The sequence below is a fragment of the Notothenia rossii genome (genome assembly GCF_949606895.1).
Source record: "Notothenia rossii genome assembly, chromosome: 4".
In the NCBI taxonomy this organism is placed as follows: domain Eukaryota; kingdom Metazoa; phylum Chordata; class Actinopteri; order Perciformes; family Nototheniidae; genus Notothenia; species Notothenia rossii.
The window spans coordinates 78,631,183-78,651,573 of record NC_136902.1 but is presented as its reverse complement, the minus strand read 5'-3'; the positions used below and the strand labels follow the sequence as shown (position 1 = coordinate 78,651,573).

The following is a 20,391-nucleotide window of genomic DNA, read 5'->3' as shown; positions in this document are numbered from 1 at the left end:
AACTATTTAAACTGCTTTTATTACCTCAGGTTATACAGTGACCTAGTATTGAATAAGAATACACCTTGTGGTTTAATTTTTGAACAAAAACCCAACCCAAAACCATTAACTTACTTACAGGTACTTATCAAAAGGAAAATACATAATTAACCAAGAAGAAAATGATATACCAGAGTTGAGAAACCTTTACTGTTCAGCTTAAAATACATGATGAACTACATGGACAGAATATATTTATTTCACTTGACAGGATATCATCAAAAGACTAAGGAAATATTGTGCATAGCCATAGAGAAATACATGATAAATAATGGCATATGAAGACATAGAGTTAGCTGAAAGTGTACATATCTCTTATCCTAGTGCACCAAATCCATTATCCTTGTGTGTGCAACAGAAGACCGACAAACTACAAGTGTACTTTACATATCACAGATTGAGAACATCAGGCACTTGTCAATGTGGTGATGGACAGCGAGTCTGATCAACAGGGTCTGCACTCTCTGACTCTACAGGCAGGTGGCTGGTTGGGATGCCTATTGGTGGACGGACCTTTCTTATTGGGCTGAAACTGCGTGGAGATGAACCAGGGGAGTGAGCAGGGGACCGGACAGGACGTAGGGGAGGACAGGGGAGGGGTTGTGGGAGAGGCTGTGCCAGGGGAGAGGGGCTTCGGGGATATCTGCGGGGGGCAGACCATACAGGCCGCTCAGATCTGTTGGAGGAGGGAGGAAGAAGCGGAGCATAGGTAGCAGGGATGTTCATTTCTGAATGGATGGCGACATCACCAGAACTCTCTTCCAAACGCTCCAGAGTCTCCTGAAACAAATGAGGAGGCAGATGTAAAAAAACATCCTCAGCTGTGGTGTAATATGTGCTTCTCATTTGAGTGAAGCAATGATATCTAAAAAACAACAATCAAATGACAAAAAACACATGAACTGAGGATGGCAATGTTGGTCTGTCAGTTAGTCAACCACTTTGGTTCAGACCCAAATATCTCAACAATTAATTGAACAATGAGAGCAGTCAATGGCTTATATAGACTCTAAATGAAAATATAGATAATAAAAGAGTTACTTACATCTTCATTAAGGACATAAAGAGGCATGGGACTCCTTCGACCAAGTGTAGTTGGTTTTGGAACAACATCAACTGCAAAACAAATACATTTATGTTATTTGTTTAAGACTGGGGAACGTTACTTTTTTGAAAAGTTACTATTATAAATTCATGAATCACAATCCTATTTCTAGATATACACTGTCATTCTATAATATAGTAAGAAACCATAAGAAACGCAGTACTTTGCAGATCAACCTGCTGCCTTCTTCTTTATTACACATTAACAGTAAAAAAGATGTACAATATATTTTTTATAACCATGCTGTAGCTGTACTGAAAATATAGGTAAAATAAACTATATAACCTAATCATTCTTTCATGTTGTCTTTGTTTTGTCATACAAAAACCAAATATAAATGTGTTCTTTAAAGGTGTATACTTTAAAGATGATTAACTGTAATTGTGCTCACCATCATGGCCAATATCACTCTGCTCCAAATAGATCGGAGCTCTTTGGGGGATGGGTTGATGTTTCTTTCTACAGCAGAAAAAAACACATTTAGAAAAAACATTTAAAACCTGCTACTAAATCGTAATTTTTACGAGCTACAGGTCGCTGTGTTTATTAGTTGTTCGCCAAAGGTTCTGAAGTTTCAAGGTTATTTATTTGTCATACGAACATAGCTACAGAGTAGTTATGTTGATGAAAATCTTAGGTCACAGGCTTCTCCAACAGTGCAACACAATGAAACAGATAAACAGAAAATATAGTGCAAGTAAATATTAAAAAGTAAAAACAAAAATAAAAATAGTTTAAAACAAAATAAAATTGTGAAATAAGAGTCTATATGCAAGCTATTGGAATGATATATTAGATAAATAAAAAACTAATTACTAAGTAGCAGATGACTGTTATGGACTTTGAGCTATTTAAGATTCTAGTCACATCCTCAAGTGCAATATCAAAGGCAATGAGAGAGAGAGGAAGAAATAGAGGGGGAGAACGAGAGGAGGGAAAAGAGCAGGGAGAAGAAAGAGTATAGCTCTCACTTGGATGGTTTCCAACAGGCACACACCGTCACCAGGGTGATTAGGAGGAATATGCCCCCGGTGGACAGGATGATGTATAGCGAGCTCCGTCCTAAACCAGAGTGATACATAGAGGTAGACAAGGACACAATGAAGAAAGAAAGAAAGAGAGAATGAAAGAAAGACAGAAGAAAAAAAGGAAAGGTTTGTTTCAATAACAGCAGGGCAGTGCAGTTTTCCCCTCAATGAACAGCTTACTTACTTACTATCTTTGACTCGTGTATAACTCCTTGATTTGCTTAACAGTATTATTTGTACGTAAAACATGTGTTTAAAACTATTCCTATTTTTGTCTTTGTCAGTGTCAGTAAGTAAAGTAAAGTAAAGTTATCTTCAGACTTTTTTAACATGGTATTTCTTAGTCTTAGAATAAAACTGGAACATGCAGAACATTAATTTTGTATTAATCTTTTACATTGCATGCCAGAGCTTTGGAGTGTACTGGCATGAATAATGTGCAGCGAAGTAGTACATTAGGGTAGTCACTTTGAGTATTGCATGCAGAGGGAATAGAGAGCAGTTTGTGGGCCTGTAGCTGTCTCATCATGCAACACATCATGGTACAACAATAATGAAGTCAGGATTACTGAGGTCCACTGAGGCAGAGCGTCCTCCCCACCTGCCTTCTTTATCTGCTCGCTCATCATAAATAATTGCACATTCATTGGATTAGACGGCCTCTCCCTCTCTGCCTGACATGTGGTCCTGGCGCCCTGTAACAGCCGCTCTGGGCCAACTCTGCTGCACTCCCAGCCTGGATTTGCACTGGTTGTAAACAACATTGTTAGAGGGATAGGCATTCATGCGTACGAGTCAGCAAGAGATGATAATTACTTTTGTGAGCTACTGAAATGGATAATTGCTTAACAATGAGCTAAAACATAATCATTTTCATATGGGTTGGTATTTATTGGAGCCATTGTAGGAATGGTGGAATGTACCCAAGTACATTCACTCTGTGCTTTTTACGTGGAACATTATGGAATATTTCTACTACTGCACTACAAGGTTTTTGTGTACTTGTTATTCCACTACATGCATTTGACAACTTCAATTGCTAGTTATTTTGTAGAATAAATATTTTCATGCAAATCACATCATCATGTCATTAAACATGATTTACATTTTAAATAAAAATTCACTAAAGTATATGTTATAGTGGACATTTAGTCCACCTTTAGCGGCTGTAACATTAAAATACTGCTTACACATTATTAATTCAGTGAAAATAATGCATTATAACAATTTATGACAGTGTGACCTAGTGGTCATTCTTCATGTTATTTGACCCATTTTTCCCAAAGTAATTTTCCTCGAGTAACCCATTTACTATATAAATGGGTTATATATATATATATATGTGAACTTGGAGAACTCAAGACACCATCATTACATGCCACCTACTGTAGACAGTGAGCTTGACAGGCATGCTCTTCATGTTGCTGATGGGGTTGTCCACTGTGCAGGCGTAAATGTCATCATCTGACATCCCAACGCGAGAGATGGTCAGCGTCTTTTGGTCATGTGAAAGCACCAGGCGTGTGTCATTAGTCAGCACCTTGCCTCCCTTCAGCCAACTGTAGATGGCCTTTGTGCCATTATCATGGGTACAGTGCAGGTTGAAGTGCTCGCTGTACTCCAGGACGGACGAGGACATCATCTGGATGTAAGGTTTGGACACGGGCACTGAGGAGGGAGGACAGGGCAAAGATAAAGGTTTCTTGAAGTGAAATAGTTGCTGATATGAGAGCGTGGTGGACCAGTGGTTATATAAGAACATAATAAGTGGAGTGTCTTAAAACTTAACTCCAGTACACTCAAGATTGTGTATTTTCAGTTTGTATTGATATTATGTTAGCTCCTCACCAGTATCGTGCTCATATATTTTGAAACATGGAAGAACCAGCTCTTTAAAAGGAAGGTCGTATTTCATACCATCCACAGTGAGCTCAACGAAGCGCTCTCCAGTGAAGGTGTCATCTGTGATAGAGATCTCAACTTCGTACGCCCCTTCGTCTGACAGCTGCAGGTTGTGAAGCAGCAGTGAACCATTTTCAAACACCAGGATACGATTGCGGTACTCCGGCCTCAGGTTCCCTATGATGTCTGTTCCTATGGACTGCACAACAGTGATAGGTTTCTCTTTCTCCCTCTTAAGCTGCCATTTAATCACAGGTTTATCAGAACTGCTGCTAGAGTAGCTGACTGACAAGAGGGCCACTTTCCCCACCGTGCCCCTCACCACCTGGGTTTGGCTGGTCACATTCACACCTGACACCTCACCTGGAAACAAAGGCAAAGAGACGACAGGGTTTTTTTGAATTGAGGAGAATACACAGAAACTGAAGGGTTGTTGGGGGGACACAGAGTAATCTTGCACCATTATATGCTCTGCCAGCAAGCAGAGATTAAACAAATCAAACATTCTCACATAGTGAAACAAAAGAGGACTTATTTAAAAGCACAATAATTACAGCTACACTAATTACTACTATTACTGCGAGGACAAAAAGCAGAGGGTCTTCGGTACAATGACATTGTACAATAACAAAGTACATTCATGCACTGCTCATACAATATTTAGGTATACTAACAAAACATATACAAAAGCCCAACATTTCCCATCAATAAGTTGGTTTAACTTTTTAAACAGTCAAACCACGTAAAACAATGAAGTACATTTTACACGTTGAGGTACCCATAATTGATCAAATCAAGCTTGTTCTATTGCTAATTGCTGTTTGCTGATTGATTGCCGAACACAATCACTCACTCACACACACACACACACACACACACACACACACACACACACACACACACACACACACACACACACACACACACACACACACACACACACACACACACGCACACACACACGCACACACACACACACAAGATGGTCTAAATTATCAAATGTGGAAAAAAGACTGCACACCAAAGCCCAAAGCAGTCATGCAGTTTTTACATCTAATTTTGATTTAATACAGGCATTAAAGGGGGTTACCTTTGTCCTCACTTTATAAGTCATTATAATTGGAAAAATTATGATTTTTTTTTTCCATTTTGCCAACACTGCTTAGCCAGTAGTTTTTCAACCACTGCTGAGACTTTGCACAGCTTTATAAAACATAGTAAAATCTCCTTTTCATCCAAAATCCACTTTTATTTACCAAATTGTACATTCCATCTAACTGACTTTAAATAGTTTGGATACAAATTAAATGTATTTTTATCAAACTATTTGGGTAAACAGATGAATTAGTTCGAAGAACCAATTAAAGTTAATCTTTCACTGAGTGCTTTACATTTTCACGCCTCGTTTTTTCCTGGCTGCAGGCTTGAAGAATGACAGCCATTAGTCAGCTTGCTGTATGCTACGCATGCTAACAAACTCATAAGCACGCATGTTGCTTTTCACTAATAATTGCTTTGTTTCCCAGAAAAACTTCCCCCAGGAATTTCCCAGGGCCCCTCGTTGTGAGCTAGCAATACTCTAATTCTGATTTGTGTTACCCAATTATGCTCCGCCTCCCACAGGGACACAGGGATAAGGTATTATAGTGTAAGTCACATTTCATCCTTTATAGAAGTGACCTGTCTTGGAAACCAAACACAGCAAAGCTATTATGTTCACAGCGGAGGTTCCTATAACTCAGCCGTGGCCGGACACATGGAGGTCTAATCATTGGCTGCAGGCCTTTGAGGGGCATCCTACTGTTAGGGCCTCAGTGATGGAAAGATCAACCGAGAGGAGAGGGAGGAGAGAGAGGGTCTGCACTGTTCACTATTCTTTGCAGCGAGGCAGTTAGCGGGGCATCGCCTCATTGCCGTAGTAACCATTTGGTCCGCCTGACAGGGGTTGCCAAGGCAATAAGACAAAGGGCATGATTGTTGGAACTAGCTTCCTCCCTTGAAAAGAGCGAGAGTGTTAAAGAGGGAGTGAGAGAGAGAGAGAGAGAGAGAGAGAGAGAGAGAGAGAGAGAGAGAAAGATAAAGAGTGAGTAAGTCTTTGTCACTGGTGAAGTTGGAGATAGACACAGGATCCAGTTATTCTACCAAAGCTGGCCTTGTCGGGTAAACTGGCTCCATGGTACGATCATAAAATGATTTAATTAAAATCACACTTAATAAAAATGTTAACATCCCTTTATCCCTGAAATGAACTAATCCAAAACTTCCACACTGAAGACAAAAACAAGCCCTGCCCTATTCACCAGTCCTGAACAAAACTTGATATCATCACACTTAACCTACATGCCCACTTCTTACACACCTACAATGGACCCTCCAGGCTCCTTTGAGCTGGAGATGGGGGCCCAATAGAGAGCCCAACCCATTAAAGAATCAATTGTGCCACCTGCCCTTGGAACACAAGGACAAGAAAAAACTTCAGCGACTAATTTAACCTGGATTAACTTTGCTTTGAGTTTTGATTAGTTTTTGAAGAGACACACGAAAAAGATTAATTGAAAGGACCCAGTTAGGGTTTTGTTTGCTTGTAAATACACAGCGAGAATATTTTAAATCAAATTTCACTTGTTTTGTTGCTGTCAGAAAGATAGCAAAGTCTCAGTAAAGATTTCTTATCCTCTTAACTCTAGATAGCTAACAAATGTTTGAGCTTACCTGTGAATAGGAGGAGGAGGAGGCCAAAGAGGGTCAGTAGCGGAGGAATGTCAGTTAAACTGTCGCCGTGAGAGGAGGTCTTCCTCTCTACCTTCATCTTGTGTCCTGGGCAGAGTCTTTCTCCCACTCAGTGTGCATGGTTTATCCACTCTGGGCACGTCTTTGCGGCTCCACTCTCTTCACTGCCTGCCTGCCACTCTGGCCTCTGCCTGGTCGCACTGAGCCCCACTCTCCTCACAGCACCCCAGTCACAGCCAACAACAGCCAACTGTGTGTGTGTGTGTGTGTGTGTGTGTGTGTGTGTGTGTGTGTGTGTGTGTGTGTGTGTGTGTGTGTGTGTGTGTGTGTGTGTGTGTGTGTGTGTGTGTGTGTGTGTGTGTCAGAGTGAGACAGAGACATAGTGTAGATGAGCTCCTCTCTTCCACTCCATGTTGCCCTTTCAGAAAGGAGCTCAAAGAATATACTGTTTGCTTTTTTGGGGGCAATTATGTACACATTAAAGTGATTGTTTTTTAAAGTTTCTCAAAGCAGCTTAAGGCTAGGAACGATCTTTTTAAAACAGTTTTTCAATACTAATAATATTGAGTAATTTAGCAAGAATTTCTGCTGGAAAAAACTATTACACTTCAGCTCTGAGAGGAGCCCACTTAAAGCTCTGCAATGTCTGAGTCTGAATAACAACTCACTTCCCCCCTCTTTGACCCACTTTTGTCACATTGTGCAAACTCCTCTGTGGACCGGAGTCTCACAATAAACGCACAATTTGTCACTTGGCAACCAACCCTTGTTTAACCACCCAAGCACATGCAACCTTGAAGCGTTTTGCTGCTAGATGCAGAGTACCTGTCAGGTTCATGATCAATGTATGGTACTATACCTGGAGCTGAACGCTACATAATAATAAGAGCAACCAATACAAATTCTAAACCATTGTAATACCTTATTTGTCCTCTAGGTGGTGTATAAGGTTGTGAACTGAAGAAGGCAATGCTTAAAGAAAACAGCCATCACATTACATGTTACTTGTTAGACGCTTTTAACCAAAGTGACTTCCATACTCAATACTGTGGACAATCCCCACAGGAGCACTTTGGGGTGAAGTGTCTTGCCCAGGGACACAACAACATGCTGACCCCAAAACCAAGGCTCTATCCACTGCGCCACACACCTCCCATCACATGTTTTGACATCAAGGTTGGGGCTTTTCCGCAACAGTATTTTTATTATTTTCCCCCTGACATTAACATCCAACATGCATGTGGAAAACTGAAAACAAGGTCAAGCACATTTGTCAAAAAAAATTTGCAAAAGTAAAAAGTATCAGAATATCCTCAATAGGAGAAGACGCTCAATTTAAAACAATGCCTACGAAAAGATAAACTGTGCAATAATTTGAATTATACATTCATTCATTGCCTTGATCTGCTGAAAGACAACATACCGTTTCATTTTGTGTAAATAACTATCAAACATGATGCTGTGTATAAAATCCCAATATGTCACTTTGTGTTGGCTTTTTAGGATTTCATGTATGAAAAAGTGTGCACTGATGAGTCAATTGCATTACAATACATCTTTCCCACTTTAGGAAAGCAGTCTTTTGTTTAGTTTTTTTTTTAGAGCATTTTGTTTGCCCACAAAGGGAGGTTTTATGCAGAGGAGGAAACATGTTTGACAGAAAGCTGCAGGAATGTGGGAACAGCTGCTGTTCACTACCCCTCTCCCAGGGCTCAGACTGCTGTGTAGTAGGCCATCAAAGCTGAACCTCTCCCCTCCACCTTTGCCCTTCATAAAAGCAGCACCACCCTTTTCCTCTCATCTTCTAACACACTCTAAATCAAGGGGTCTCTTTCCACTCAATACAGAAAAATAGCAGGCGCAGACACAGGGCCTGTGTGTCTCAGTCAGTTTGGGTGCTTGGGTTATGACAGAAACCATTCAGGCCACAACAAAAATGATGTCATCCTGTGTGACTCAGACATAAAGGTTTGACTAAATACATCTTAACAATGTGATACACCGTGTTGCTGATACCATGCCTTGTGATTCCTTTTTTGTGAGTAACAGATGGTGACGAATGTGTAGGTGTTGTTCATTCAGCTGTGGCATTAAAGTCGCCTCATTACCGCTAAGTTGTGTAACCTACTTGGCATTAAAGATACTGTTTCTTCTAAGACGGTGAGGCTGATATAATTGTGCCTCCTGCTGTTTGTCCTAGCTTATTCATCTCTAATTATCACCCGGGAGACGAGAAAGATCTTTCCTCTGACAAGATGTCTGAGAAGGAACCCAACATATCCAAGCTGATCCTTCACATTATCTACTCCTAAAACAGTTCACGATCAGCTTGACAATTTGTCTCAGGGAGTATTCTTTTCTTTTCTGTCTAAGGCTGCACTCTTCAAACTCAGACTTGGTCAGATGACCCACATGACCATGAATTAAGTCACTAACCAACACGATTCCAGGCTTTTGTTGTATATGGTCGTTCTCCTGACTTGCAGAAATCAATCAAGTGGGCGCTGTGCTATGTTTGGAGGTGTGCAGAATATTGATTGTTCACCCACAGTCATTAAAGAGACAGCAGAACGTGGCCATGGCACCTCTGAGACTGAGTAGGATAAAAGAGAAAAGCAGTCCATATAAAACCCATAGAGGATGTTCATGAGAGCGCAGCGGAGGAGGAATGTCAGCCTGAGATGGAAATGTTTTGCAAAACCACTGAGAGCAAGTGTCATGTTGGTTGTCCTATCTCTACAGCTGGTGACACAAGGCCTGTGTGTGTCGGTGTATGTGTGTGTGCGTGTCTGTGTGTGCAAAAGAGAGAGAATGAGTGACTTGAGTGGGATCTGCATACTAAAGTGCGGGTTGTGAGGATACATTCGCAGTTTGAGTTTGTGCAGAGTGTTGTGCGGCTCAGATGTGTGTAGGTGGGCTGTGTGGGAGCACTGGGAGACTGAAGATGCTCAAGTCTGTTTCTCATAAAGTGGGCAAGATTGCCTGGGCATATGAAGCAACATTTTTCTTGTTTCAGCCATATTGCAATAAAGTTAAACCACAGAAGTATTGCAACAATATTAGGTGCAAACATCACCCAGTGTGGTTACTGTCTATAACAATGCACTTGTTGATAAGACACATTTTAGAAATGAATGCTTTCAAGGCTATGCAACTGTGTACAATCTAATTATTTGAATGGCCCCTTATAGCTATTATTATGAGTAAAATCCCAATTAATGTTTAGGGTAATTGGCAGTTGTGAAATGAGAAATGAACAAATGTATGATATTAATTATTCATGAGATTTCATGCACAAGAGAGCCACACGGGAGAACAGACATTGTTTTAGCTGGATGGAAACTGCTGTATCAAATTAGCCTTGCTTACCATAAGCTCCTGTGACAAATGAAAATGTAGCGGCATTGTCTGGGGTAATGTACAAAGAAATTTAACTTGACCGTGTAAAAATTTAAATTGAGGTGACAGACGACATAAAAATAGTGTTTGAAAGGAAGAAATAGTTAACCTCTGCTTATGAAGTTCAAAACAGACATTGCATTGAATATTTATGGTCGATTTATTAGTGTAATGACATGACTCTACAGCAATTTCATCAAGGTACTATTTCACTAGTTTTAAAGCATGGCGGAAAACTTTGATAGTGAAAGTCACACACCTGATACGTCAAACAGCTAATCTACTCACACAACAATGGAGGATATTGAAGCAATTTCTGATAACTTAAAGCTGTACCAAATACACCTGGGAATATTTTTGTTTTGTTTTAATGCATGCTTAATGTTCCGGAAGATCAGATTTTTAGAATATGCTTTAAAAAGTGAAAAGAAAATCAATTTTAATGTGATATAAAAAATAAATAAATTGAGATGCAATGTGAATAAAGTGACATTAAATAAATAGATCATACATAGCTACTTCTCTTTAGATATTTTAATCATTTTTGTAAGCAAGTCAAATAGGTGAATAATAGTCAAGATACAAGCACAACATAAACAAAGCAAACAAGCAAATAATTTAAGCCACTACAATGTCTAAAGCTGATGCACACAAAGTCTTCACACAGATGGTATGAACTGATCCATCCGATATAAGCCGTGTTTAGCATTTAGAGGACATTCATTTTCACATTCACAGATCGTCAATCTAAAAACTAGCACACTACCAGAAGTTTCACAAGTACATGCAGTGAGTTGCAAATTCTGGGTCAAAGACATCCGTACTGATGATACTGCTGAAGAAGCAGAGAAGGAGTGTTAAAGTTCACGAAATTAACATATCACACCCTACAAACTGCGGGTTCATTTTCTACTGCTAATTTGTGTTGAAAAATAAAATGACTCCTGGGGTAAAAAGATGTACCAGCCAGCGTATGCCAGCCATCTCTCTTCCTCTTCATCCAGGTCAGGACAGGGGCGTCACTGCTCTGGCACAGATGTGTCGTCTCTTTCTACTGCCCCCGATCCTCCTGTCTCTAAAAACAGAAACAGGCAAGGCCTAGTTAAAACACTGCAGAGCTGGGGGAAAAAAAGCTTTTATATGCGCTCTGTTGTTTAAAGGCTCTAATGCATAACCACAGACTGTAAGGTTACTTGTGGGTGGATATATTTTAAAAGCACACTTAAAGAAAAGTTCAAGTTGCTTGGAGGTTTTTCAAAATGACAAATCTATTTATAGAATTGTTTTCTAAGTTTTGAGTAATTTGCAATGCTGATAACTTGACCGACATATTTGAAAAGCTCAAGGCCCAGTTCTGTTGTGAAGGGGGTCTTCCCCAATGGGAGGCAATGCATGGTTTCGGTCCGACAGGTCCATTAATTCTGCCTGGCCCTATGAATCATATAGTGTACCTAGAGCACCTGGCGCTATAAATACATCTCTAACTGGGTTAGGGAGAATCATTTTTTCGAGAATCTCTTGTGTCAGCCACGTCCTGAAAGAAAATGCTGCTTTGTCTTATAGGCAAAGGGGGCATTTTTAGAGCTGGGAGTCTAAAACGTCGTCTTACTTCTCAAAAGATCTGGTAAACATGTTACTTTAGTGGATATCTGAAGAAAGTGTGTTCTGATTGAAATGATACTATGATGATGATTTTTTTAGAGATACAAAGAAAGCCTAAAATCTTATCTTAGTGCAATCTTTGCTGGTGTTGAAACAGTTAATACACTCAGGCGAGGACAGCAACACATCATCAACTGAATTCTGAAAGCATTTTAATGTCATCTATAACTAGGAAAACCTGTTTACCATTGTGAGGATGTAACTTGTTATATTTCACGTGAACCAAACTCTGACAAACATCTTTTCTCTGTAGTGATCTAACAGCTCACCTTCAAGCCGGTTCATTTATAACCCTCTTTAACAGAATCTTTCATTGAGAGATTCAATCATCCATTGCTGGAGACTATATGGGTAATTAAACGAGTCGCTCTGTTATGTACTTCATTAATCACACTTGGGGAAACCCATAAGGGGCTTAATCATTTATAGCTTTTAAAAGGTTTCTTCTCCAAGAGGGAATAATAGTTTATCAGTTCGTGCTCCAGCATTATCTATTGAAAAAGCTGGATTCCCGAAAATTCTTAAAATGCATCTCAGGTCAAATGCTTAACTATAACATGCACAACATCAAATTGTGTGAACTTATCCATCTTATGTATAATATTTGAACTTTAAGTCTATGGTCAAACAAGCAACGTATGCTCTGTTTCGCTTACCTTTCTTCACTTACTTTAGTTACAACTCCTGATGGGAGCCTCCGTTACCATCCTTACAGTCACTAGACATAATGCCCTCTTTAATGGCATTATGTGTCCTACTCTTACCCCTTGGTTCTACACCACTGACCTGTGTCCCCCTGGCTGCAGTTCAGCACATCCCCAGTGCTGCTCACCTCCTCCCCTTCCGCTTTGTCCTCCGGCTTCATCTTCTTACGGGTCATGTGCCCACGGAAGCCAGCCTGGATCTTGGCAGCAGCCCTGTTGGCTTCAGGGTCATCCAGGGGGATGTCCATGATGTCCTCCTCCTCCTGGGGCCGGCTGCAATCCTCCTGCAGAGAGGGAGAGAAAGAAGTAGGGTATCACAGAAGGGGGGCCATATTAAATGATCGTAAAAACATGTTGTTTTTTCCTAGAATATTGGTGGAAGAATCTAACACTCAACAGATTGCAATACCATATTTTGTTAACAGTACACGCCACGATGCTATCTTTTAGACAGCAAGTGAAGTGTGCTTGTTGCCGAGTGGCTCATCCTTATTACATTACTTTGACAGGGCTCTTAGGAGGTCGCTAAACAACTTTCCTTCCATTTTTCATAACCCTTCTGCGCTTGTGATGTAATACACTGATGTAGTAGTCAACCTATTTTGTATTCTTTGTACATACGCCGGCAGAAAAAGCAGGCATATGGACTCCCAAATTGAGAAACAGTTCTTGTTTATAAAACAATTGATCATTACACGAAAAAACGGCTTTTTTTTGTTAAGGAACAATTATGATGTGAAAGATTGCATTCTGTTTGATGATTGACTTATAACTTATTGTTCTAATTTCAATTAGATCATAGGTATGGTTAAATGGCGTTTTAATCAAGAGAAAAACACCTAGTTTTCTGCAACCAAGGCGGAAAACGGACAACCCATCTAAAAATGCAGCTGTTAACACCAGCAGCATATTCAGTGACTGGAAATACAGCATCCACTGTCCCGAAGGAAACATGGGGTAGGTGGAAGAGAAACTCTGGTTTGTCATAAAGTGTCAGTGGAGCAGCACCAAGGCTGTCAACAAGTTATGTAAACACCAATTGAAAATGTGTAGAGAACACATAAATGCTACACCCCTTGCTTTGAGGTATAGAAACAGATTGACATTTCACACAAAACAAGCCCACTGTCATCCCACTGCCTTGGTAAAGCAATGCATCATGTCTCCAGTGAAACCCCTCCAGTGTAGGAGTGTGACCACCCACCTGTTCAGCCAGCATTCATTAGCCTCTCTGTCTGACTGCTCACTGAGCTGCCAGAATACAGTTGTTTGTTTTTTTTGCAGTGCTGGTGCACCGCAATTCGCTAGATAAACACCTCCTTAGATCTGACACAAATTGATTTTAAATATCCTGACACAAATCTCATGTTATATTATCCACATAAAATAAAGGTTTAAAGCTGTGTACAATATATTATGTGGTCAATTTTCTTAAAAAAATATATCCTGTTTGTGAAATGGTTAACATAATATACTGCTTTTAATTGATCATATACTGCCTTTAACTCTAATTGAAGAAAGAAAAAAACACACATGGCAGTATGCAGTTTAAGGACCTGTAAGTACCATCTGTAACGAACTGTATTACCCAAATAACCAAACCGATGAGATTTTACAAATGAAAAAAAAAAATCTATTAAAAAGTTAATGTGAAGCTTTTACTTACATTGTGACAGTCCATGTTTGACTCTCAGAGACGACTTCAGTCTTCAGGTGAGCTGACCTAATATGCCTTGATTTTTCTATGTGGACCAAGCAAAGCTCTTTTGAAATGAGTCTCCGGTATAATACAGATGCCTCACTGGCTCTTAGTAACAATCACTGTATGTTCAGTAACTCCAGCTCATGCACAGAGTGAGAGAGGGACATACAGTCAGAGAGAGGGAAGAGAGAAAGAGGGAAGACGGGAGGGAGGGAAAAGAGAGACCTCCTACAAACATGACAGCATGTGTTCCATCCTTTAGTCCCATTAAGGCTGCTGACCTACAGTGTTCACATTACTGAGCACAGCCTAAATACTTAGGAAGAACAGTAAATGATACAGGTTAATAAGCGGACTAATTAAGCGATTTACAGTTAAACAATTTGGAAAAAAGTGAAGAGCTGTTGCAGCCTGGATACGACAAAATAACTACCACATAAACTGAGCGTCATGCAAATTCACAAGTTGCAGTGTTACAACATTAAACTCCACAAATAAAAACAGATGACCAACTTAGAAATACTATGTAAAAGCCAGATGGTCATTAAACAATAATCGCTGACTTTCGAAATTTTACTAATAGCGTGAAAAAAAACAACGTGTAAGCATCTTGGACTGTTTTGCACTAGGTGTTATACATTTATTAGAGGCAGAGTGAGCTAACAACCCTCTCCATCCCTCTGATCCCAGCTGGTACGGCCGCCCACGCTCCTCTGCTAGCCTCAGAGACAAGACGGAGAGGGAGAGGAACAGAACACATCCATTTATCGGAGTTATATCTCTGACATTAATGCTCTCCTGCTGGTTTTGTAACCATTCAAACAATATGTTCTCCTCACGCCTCATTTCACAAAGCTGTCTTGTTTATTCATCAATTCACTGTTAATTTGAAGGAACAATCACCAATGTGTAATTTTGTTCACTGCAATAAATCATCATTAATCTACTCGTATTAAAAGAAAAACCACAGTATTTATTCTCCTAAAATGATAAAAGTATAGGATGTTGGGAGTTGTAAACAGTGACCTAAATGCACATAAATTGAAGTAAAAGGACTATATATTCAACTGAGATGATATCACTGTATATAATGTACAATTTTGTGGTAGATTAACTGGAATTAATTCTGCCACTAAACAGGATCATACAGAATAGCATTGTTCTGTTTGTAGAAAAACAGAAACTGCTGTTTTTACTGTTTAATCAAAGACTGCTATTAAAGGTAGATTACTGATACAGATGGTGCCTAGCAACTACCAGCATCACCATCTCCTATTAAAACCATGACGACACTAACAGAGTGCAGGATGGTGAGGGGTTACCATGGTAACACTCTTAGTAGACCTTCCTACACTCCCTTCGCTGTGCATTTGGAGCCTCGTTGGTCCAGACAAATCAGACAGGGCCAACAACTGTGACAGCAGTAAAAAAGGGGCCTTAATTCACAAGACAAATTGTCCAGTCGCTCTTTAATGATGACGGATCACTAAATCAAGATTCAATCTGTGGGAGCTGTGGTAGCTCCCGAGAGTAGAGTGGATCTGGCACTAACAACGCCACATTACAGTTTTATGAGCATGCAGCAAAGCAATGGCCCAGAACAGCTTCTGTAAAACGCACTCACATAAACAAAGACACCGAGTTTTGGCCAAAACCAAAGCTACCCTTTCTGCATAATTCAATTAACATGATTTTCATTGTGACGCTTGAGATTCAAATGAAAGGTGACCTATCATGCAAAATGCACTCTTGTACATCTTTTATACATGAATATGTGTCCCCGGTGTTCCAGGGAACTCACCAAGTGTCAGAAAACACAACCCTCTCTATTTTCCTCCATACCCAAATCTCTTAAAAAGGGGCTGCAACGGATCTGATACAAACTGATCCAGATTTGAACACTTCTATGACGTCACAGAAGTGGCGCTACGGCTATTGGGCCAACTCCACCAATCAGGAGGAGACAGCCACGGGCATTGCCGTTGGAAAGCGCTGGAGACGCTGTAGTACATATGCCAGGCCTGTAGATGGTGCTGTTCTCACAGAATCAGCCCATGCAAAGACAGTGTTAAATTGAGCGAAATGAGGAATGGCTAAAATGCATGATCTGTTTGGTATTTTGAAAAATAAAAAGTATAAATATGCCTTATATAGGTATGGTCCTACACTATATTATTCAAATATAGCATGATAGGTCCACTTTAAAGTTTGTTAGAACAACCACCATCTAGAAAAGGAACTATTTTAGGGGTATGTTCAATCACCCAACCCTGGAGAGTCCAAGGGGGGAAAAAACGAGGGCCACTGTAGATCAGACCCGTCCTTGAAGGGTTTATTTATATATAGGCTACCTGAGACAGGAATGGGAGCAGAGCAGACTAAAGGCACCTCAATCTGAAACGGTGCGAACATTTATCCTCATCCTGCTGATACAATTGGAGGAGATGTGATGAGTTGCAGATGCCACTTTCAAAATTCTAATCGTACGAGTTATGGGCCTAAAAATCAGGGCCATTTTCTCATTGCAAAACATGTTTATCTATAATGTTAAAGCACATAAAGATATGAGGCATCACTCATGTATATATTCTGTATTAAGAAGAAGCTTTACCTTTTCACTGCTCTTGCCTTCAAGCTCTGTGGAGTCCTTTTCAGAAGCAAGTGGCACTTCGTCTTCTGCAGCTGGCAGATCTGCACTTGGAGTGGGGCTGCTGCTGCCCTCTTCACACAATGTGTCCCTCTTCCCCACGATTTCAGAATCAACTTCTTCTTCTTCTAAAAGTCCCATTACATCTGGACCTTTCTCCGTTGATGTGACCTCTGTTTCCCCCACACTATCCTGTAGCTGTGAGTCTACAGGTGTTCTCCGACTCTCCTCTTTCTCCTCTGGTAGATGTGTACTTGTCTCTAAAGTTCCCCTCTCGGCCTCTATTCTGGCAGTTAATATATTTTCCCGTGTAACTTGTGATGAGTGATTTCCCACTCCACCAGCATTTGTTTCTTGAATCTCCACGTCTCCATAACCTTCTGCAAGTCCGTCCTCTTTTTTGCCTCCATCCGTGTCTGTTGTCTCGTCCTCAGCGTCGTTTGAATTTTCATCTTTTTCACAACCCTCATTCTGGTGAAATTCACATTCACTTATCCCTCCTGCTTTCTCATTAATATCTTCACTTTCATGATCCATTTCATTCTCTGGGTTCTCTTCATCGATGGTGGGCTGATGTGATGAGCTGATAGTTTTAACACCTTCGTGCTTACCATCAACACCACTATTATTTAAATCAGAATCATTTGTGTCTACCTTCTTGCTCATTATATCAGATTCCATGTGCTGTCTTTCCATTTCCTCCCCTCCACACTTTATTTCCTCTACAGCTCCCATCATTGCAGGTTCATTGTGGTCTTGTGTTTGAGATATATCCACTGCAGTTACCTCTTTGCACTCTTCCTCCAGTTGCATTTCTAAAAACGTAGTCTGTAAGACATCTACTGAGCTGTCTCCTGGCTGTTTCTCCTCAACCTCTTTAATCTGCTGACCCTCTGGGACATCTTCAAAGTTAACCTCAACCAAAGAATCCTCATTTGTTATAGCATTACTGACAGAAACTCCCTCTATATGAGTTAAGCTTTCATGTATAATGCCAGACGAAGACTCAGATGGTGAAGCTACCTCTTCTGTTGGTTCTACTTGGTCCTCTCCTCCTTGCTCATTGTGTTTAGAGTGAGACAATAATGATACAGTATTCTCCTCAGGTTGGGGTCTTGAGCTTCCTCCAAGCTCTGTAGCACACACATCAACATCAGCTAGCCCAGAATATGAAAATACTTCCACTGGTTCTTCTGCGTCAGTATTAAGATCTTCTTCCCTATCTATAATCTCCATATCTACAACTGAATTATTTTGTTCATTATCTCCACGTTCTTTTTCCGGTTCTAACTCCTGGGTACACACATTTGAAATAGCTTTCAATGACAACAAGTCGGTGGGCTCTAACTCAGACTGAGTATTATCTTGGTCTGGAACAGAGATGCTATCTTTTCCATTAGCTGCCCTGCCAACTTGATCAAATGTAGTTATTGTTTGGTCTTTCTCCTCCTCTGTCCCACTCAGATCATCCGGCTGTAGGTCTGTAGCTGGGAGCATGTTTACTGATTCCTCCTCTGAGAGTCCTTCTGCCTTTGAAATAACATTTTTCTCTGTAATATCCAGTTTTCCTTCCATACTTTCACTTGAATCAACCTCTTCAGAGACAGTAGGATGTGTTGTGGAAACATTAGAGACTTCTTCTGCATGGCTTGATTCATCTTCAGTTTGGGGTTCATAGGATTTTTCTCTAAAAAGTATCAATCAAAATGAAAGACTGAAGGTGAAATATTGGAAAAACTGGAAAATAGTGATGTGGCCTAGGTAATCCTTCCTCAAAACAAAAATCTAAATGCCTGATTGACTGTCTTCCTGCAGCGGGTGGCCGCTTATCTTCCAGTCCTGACCTTTCTTCTCACCCTCGACATTTTAAACCTGGAAGAACTTGAGCTGACATTTCGTGGTGGTTCAATTAATTCTCAAGGAATTATCATAAACTAATCTATTTTCATAAACAAATCCAAATGTAGGATTATGATTTCAAACATTTAAAAACGTTCATTAGGTTGGACAAAGCAGGTTGTTGCTTTGCGTTTTCCATTCCACAATTTCCCTTTTTGCAGTATTGATTTGATTTAATTCTATTTCCTAATTTTATAATAAGGACAACAAACTAGCTACCATATTCAGAAAAAAAAACTCACACAAAAACTCAAGATGTAACGATTAAAAATGAAAAATATATTATTTGTTTCTCCGCTGTCACTTTCTATTCTTTCCCTCATGTCCATCCTCTCCCTCTCCTGTTGATCCGCCTGCCAGTTATAGCGTATAAGCAGAGACTCACTTGGAAATGGTCATCTTTGCTGAAGGCTCTTTTTCAGGACTAGGCTGTTGGGAAAACGAAAAACAAAACAAAGGTGTCAGGATGAATAAAATGAGACAACAGAGGAAATAGAGGGATGGTATGGCAGTGACTTTGAGTTAGTACCCCAGTAGCCTTGAATGCATGGTTGTTGTAGAACCTATCTTCCAGTTTAGCAGCCCACTCAGCTGGGTCGATGCCACTATCTACAAGCAAACACATTATCAATTATTCCTTTTATATTCATTCATTAATGTGATGTTCATTTGATAGAAAATAAATATAATATACATAGAAAATTGCATATCAATTATCCAATGCACTTTATCTCAACATTTATAGTCACTGCCTATGTGAACTCGCACTAATTGTATTGTTTTTTTCATTTGTTTTATTTGTTTTATGTATTGTTTAATTTTTTAGTAACCTGTTACCCAAGTGTATTCTATTCTACACTGTAGCTGTGTATATGGCATTAAAGTCTTTACATCTTGAATCTAATGTTTGCCTCTATATTTGGCCTTTAAAATAACAAACACAAAATGACACAGCTAAACTATGATGTATATTTTGTGGATTACAGTAGTACCAATTGTAAAGTTGCAGTTACCTTCTCTTTGTGTGAGTAGAGTATCGAAGTACTGTGCAGCATATTTAGGGATGTCTTCGGGCTGATCTCGCAGGACTTCTCTGGCCAGCCCCTCCAAGATGGTGCTGAATCCTCGCGGGACCCGCAGGTGCGTGTTGGAGAAAGGTACTGACATGTTTTAGCATTCAGAGGGGAAAATAACTCCTATATCAGCTTGGGAAGACCTACAAGAGAAGTAAGTTAGTTGTTGTCAGTAATTCGTCTTCCTTCCTGGTGCTCAGCGTAGAAGACAAGAGAAGCTAGCTAACACTGGCAACTTTCCCCACATTACAAGCTAACGTTCAAAGTAAGCTAAATAGTGCTAGATATTCGTCACCATATCGTCACTCACACCACCTGAGTTGCAAAATGTCAAAGCGTTAGTCAAAGGTTCACCTGTTAACTGAAACGACATGCACTACGTATCCACCTTTACTTATCAATGTTTTGTTTAAAAACAGTTAGCTACTGGTGTGTTTTGTTTATAGTTGTTTCTAGGCAACTGTTGTTCCTACGGACACTGACGAGGCTCAAATGACCAAA

General features: G+C 40.1%; 3 protein-coding genes across 9 annotated transcripts in view; 1 reads left to right on the top strand and 2 right to left on the bottom strand.

The window, feature by feature from the left end:
- hepacama (hepatic and glial cell adhesion molecule a) lies at positions 1 to 7,030 on the bottom strand. 2 transcript variants are annotated; one of them, XM_079676873.1, is made up of 7 exons: positions 6,787 to 7,030; positions 4,021 to 4,437; positions 3,559 to 3,840; positions 2,116 to 2,206; positions 1,536 to 1,603; positions 1,085 to 1,155; positions 1 to 819 (listed from the first exon to the last, which is right to left on the bottom strand). In XM_079676873.1, the coding sequence occupies exons 1-7, from the start codon at positions 6,881 to 6,883 to the stop codon at positions 457 to 459; spliced, it is 1,389 nt and encodes a 462-aa protein (XP_079532999.1). In that variant the 5' UTR covers positions 6,884 to 7,030; the 3' UTR covers positions 1 to 456. The 2 variants fall into 2 exon arrangements, with proteins under 2 accessions (XP_079532999.1, XP_079533000.1); XM_079676874.1 differs by having other exon boundaries at positions 4,090 to 4,437.
- Positions 7,031 to 10,344: 3,314 nt separating this feature from the next.
- nrgnb (neurogranin (protein kinase C substrate, RC3) b) lies at positions 10,345 to 20,378 on the bottom strand. Of its 3 annotated transcripts, none has more exons than XM_079675710.1 (7): positions 20,245 to 20,378; positions 19,831 to 20,033; positions 19,347 to 19,426; positions 19,203 to 19,246; positions 16,883 to 18,605; positions 12,652 to 12,853; positions 10,345 to 11,278 (listed from the first exon to the last, which is right to left on the bottom strand). In XM_079675710.1, the coding sequence occupies exons 2-7, from the start codon at positions 19,982 to 19,984 to the stop codon at positions 11,223 to 11,225; spliced, it is 2,259 nt and encodes a 752-aa protein (XP_079531836.1). In that variant the 5' UTR covers positions 19,985 to 20,033; positions 20,245 to 20,378; the 3' UTR covers positions 10,345 to 11,222. The 3 variants fall into 3 exon arrangements, with proteins under 3 accessions (XP_079531836.1, XP_079531838.1, XP_079531837.1); XM_079675712.1 differs by having other exon boundaries at positions 12,698 to 12,853; XM_079675711.1 differs by lacking the exon at positions 20,245 to 20,378 and having other exon boundaries at positions 19,831 to 20,233.
- Positions 19,966 to 20,391, top strand: part of LOC307035873 (uncharacterized protein) — a 57,123-nt gene continuing 56,697 nt past the window's right edge. For 2 of the 4 annotated variants that reach the window (XM_079675707.1, XM_079675706.1), the window contains exon 1: positions 19,970 to 20,044. The gene's annotated coding sequence lies outside the window, so the exon portion shown is untranslated. Of the gene's footprint in view, positions 20,045 to 20,391 lie in introns of all 4 variants that reach the window. The other 2 variants (XR_013807230.1, XM_079675708.1) reach the window with 2 other exon arrangements.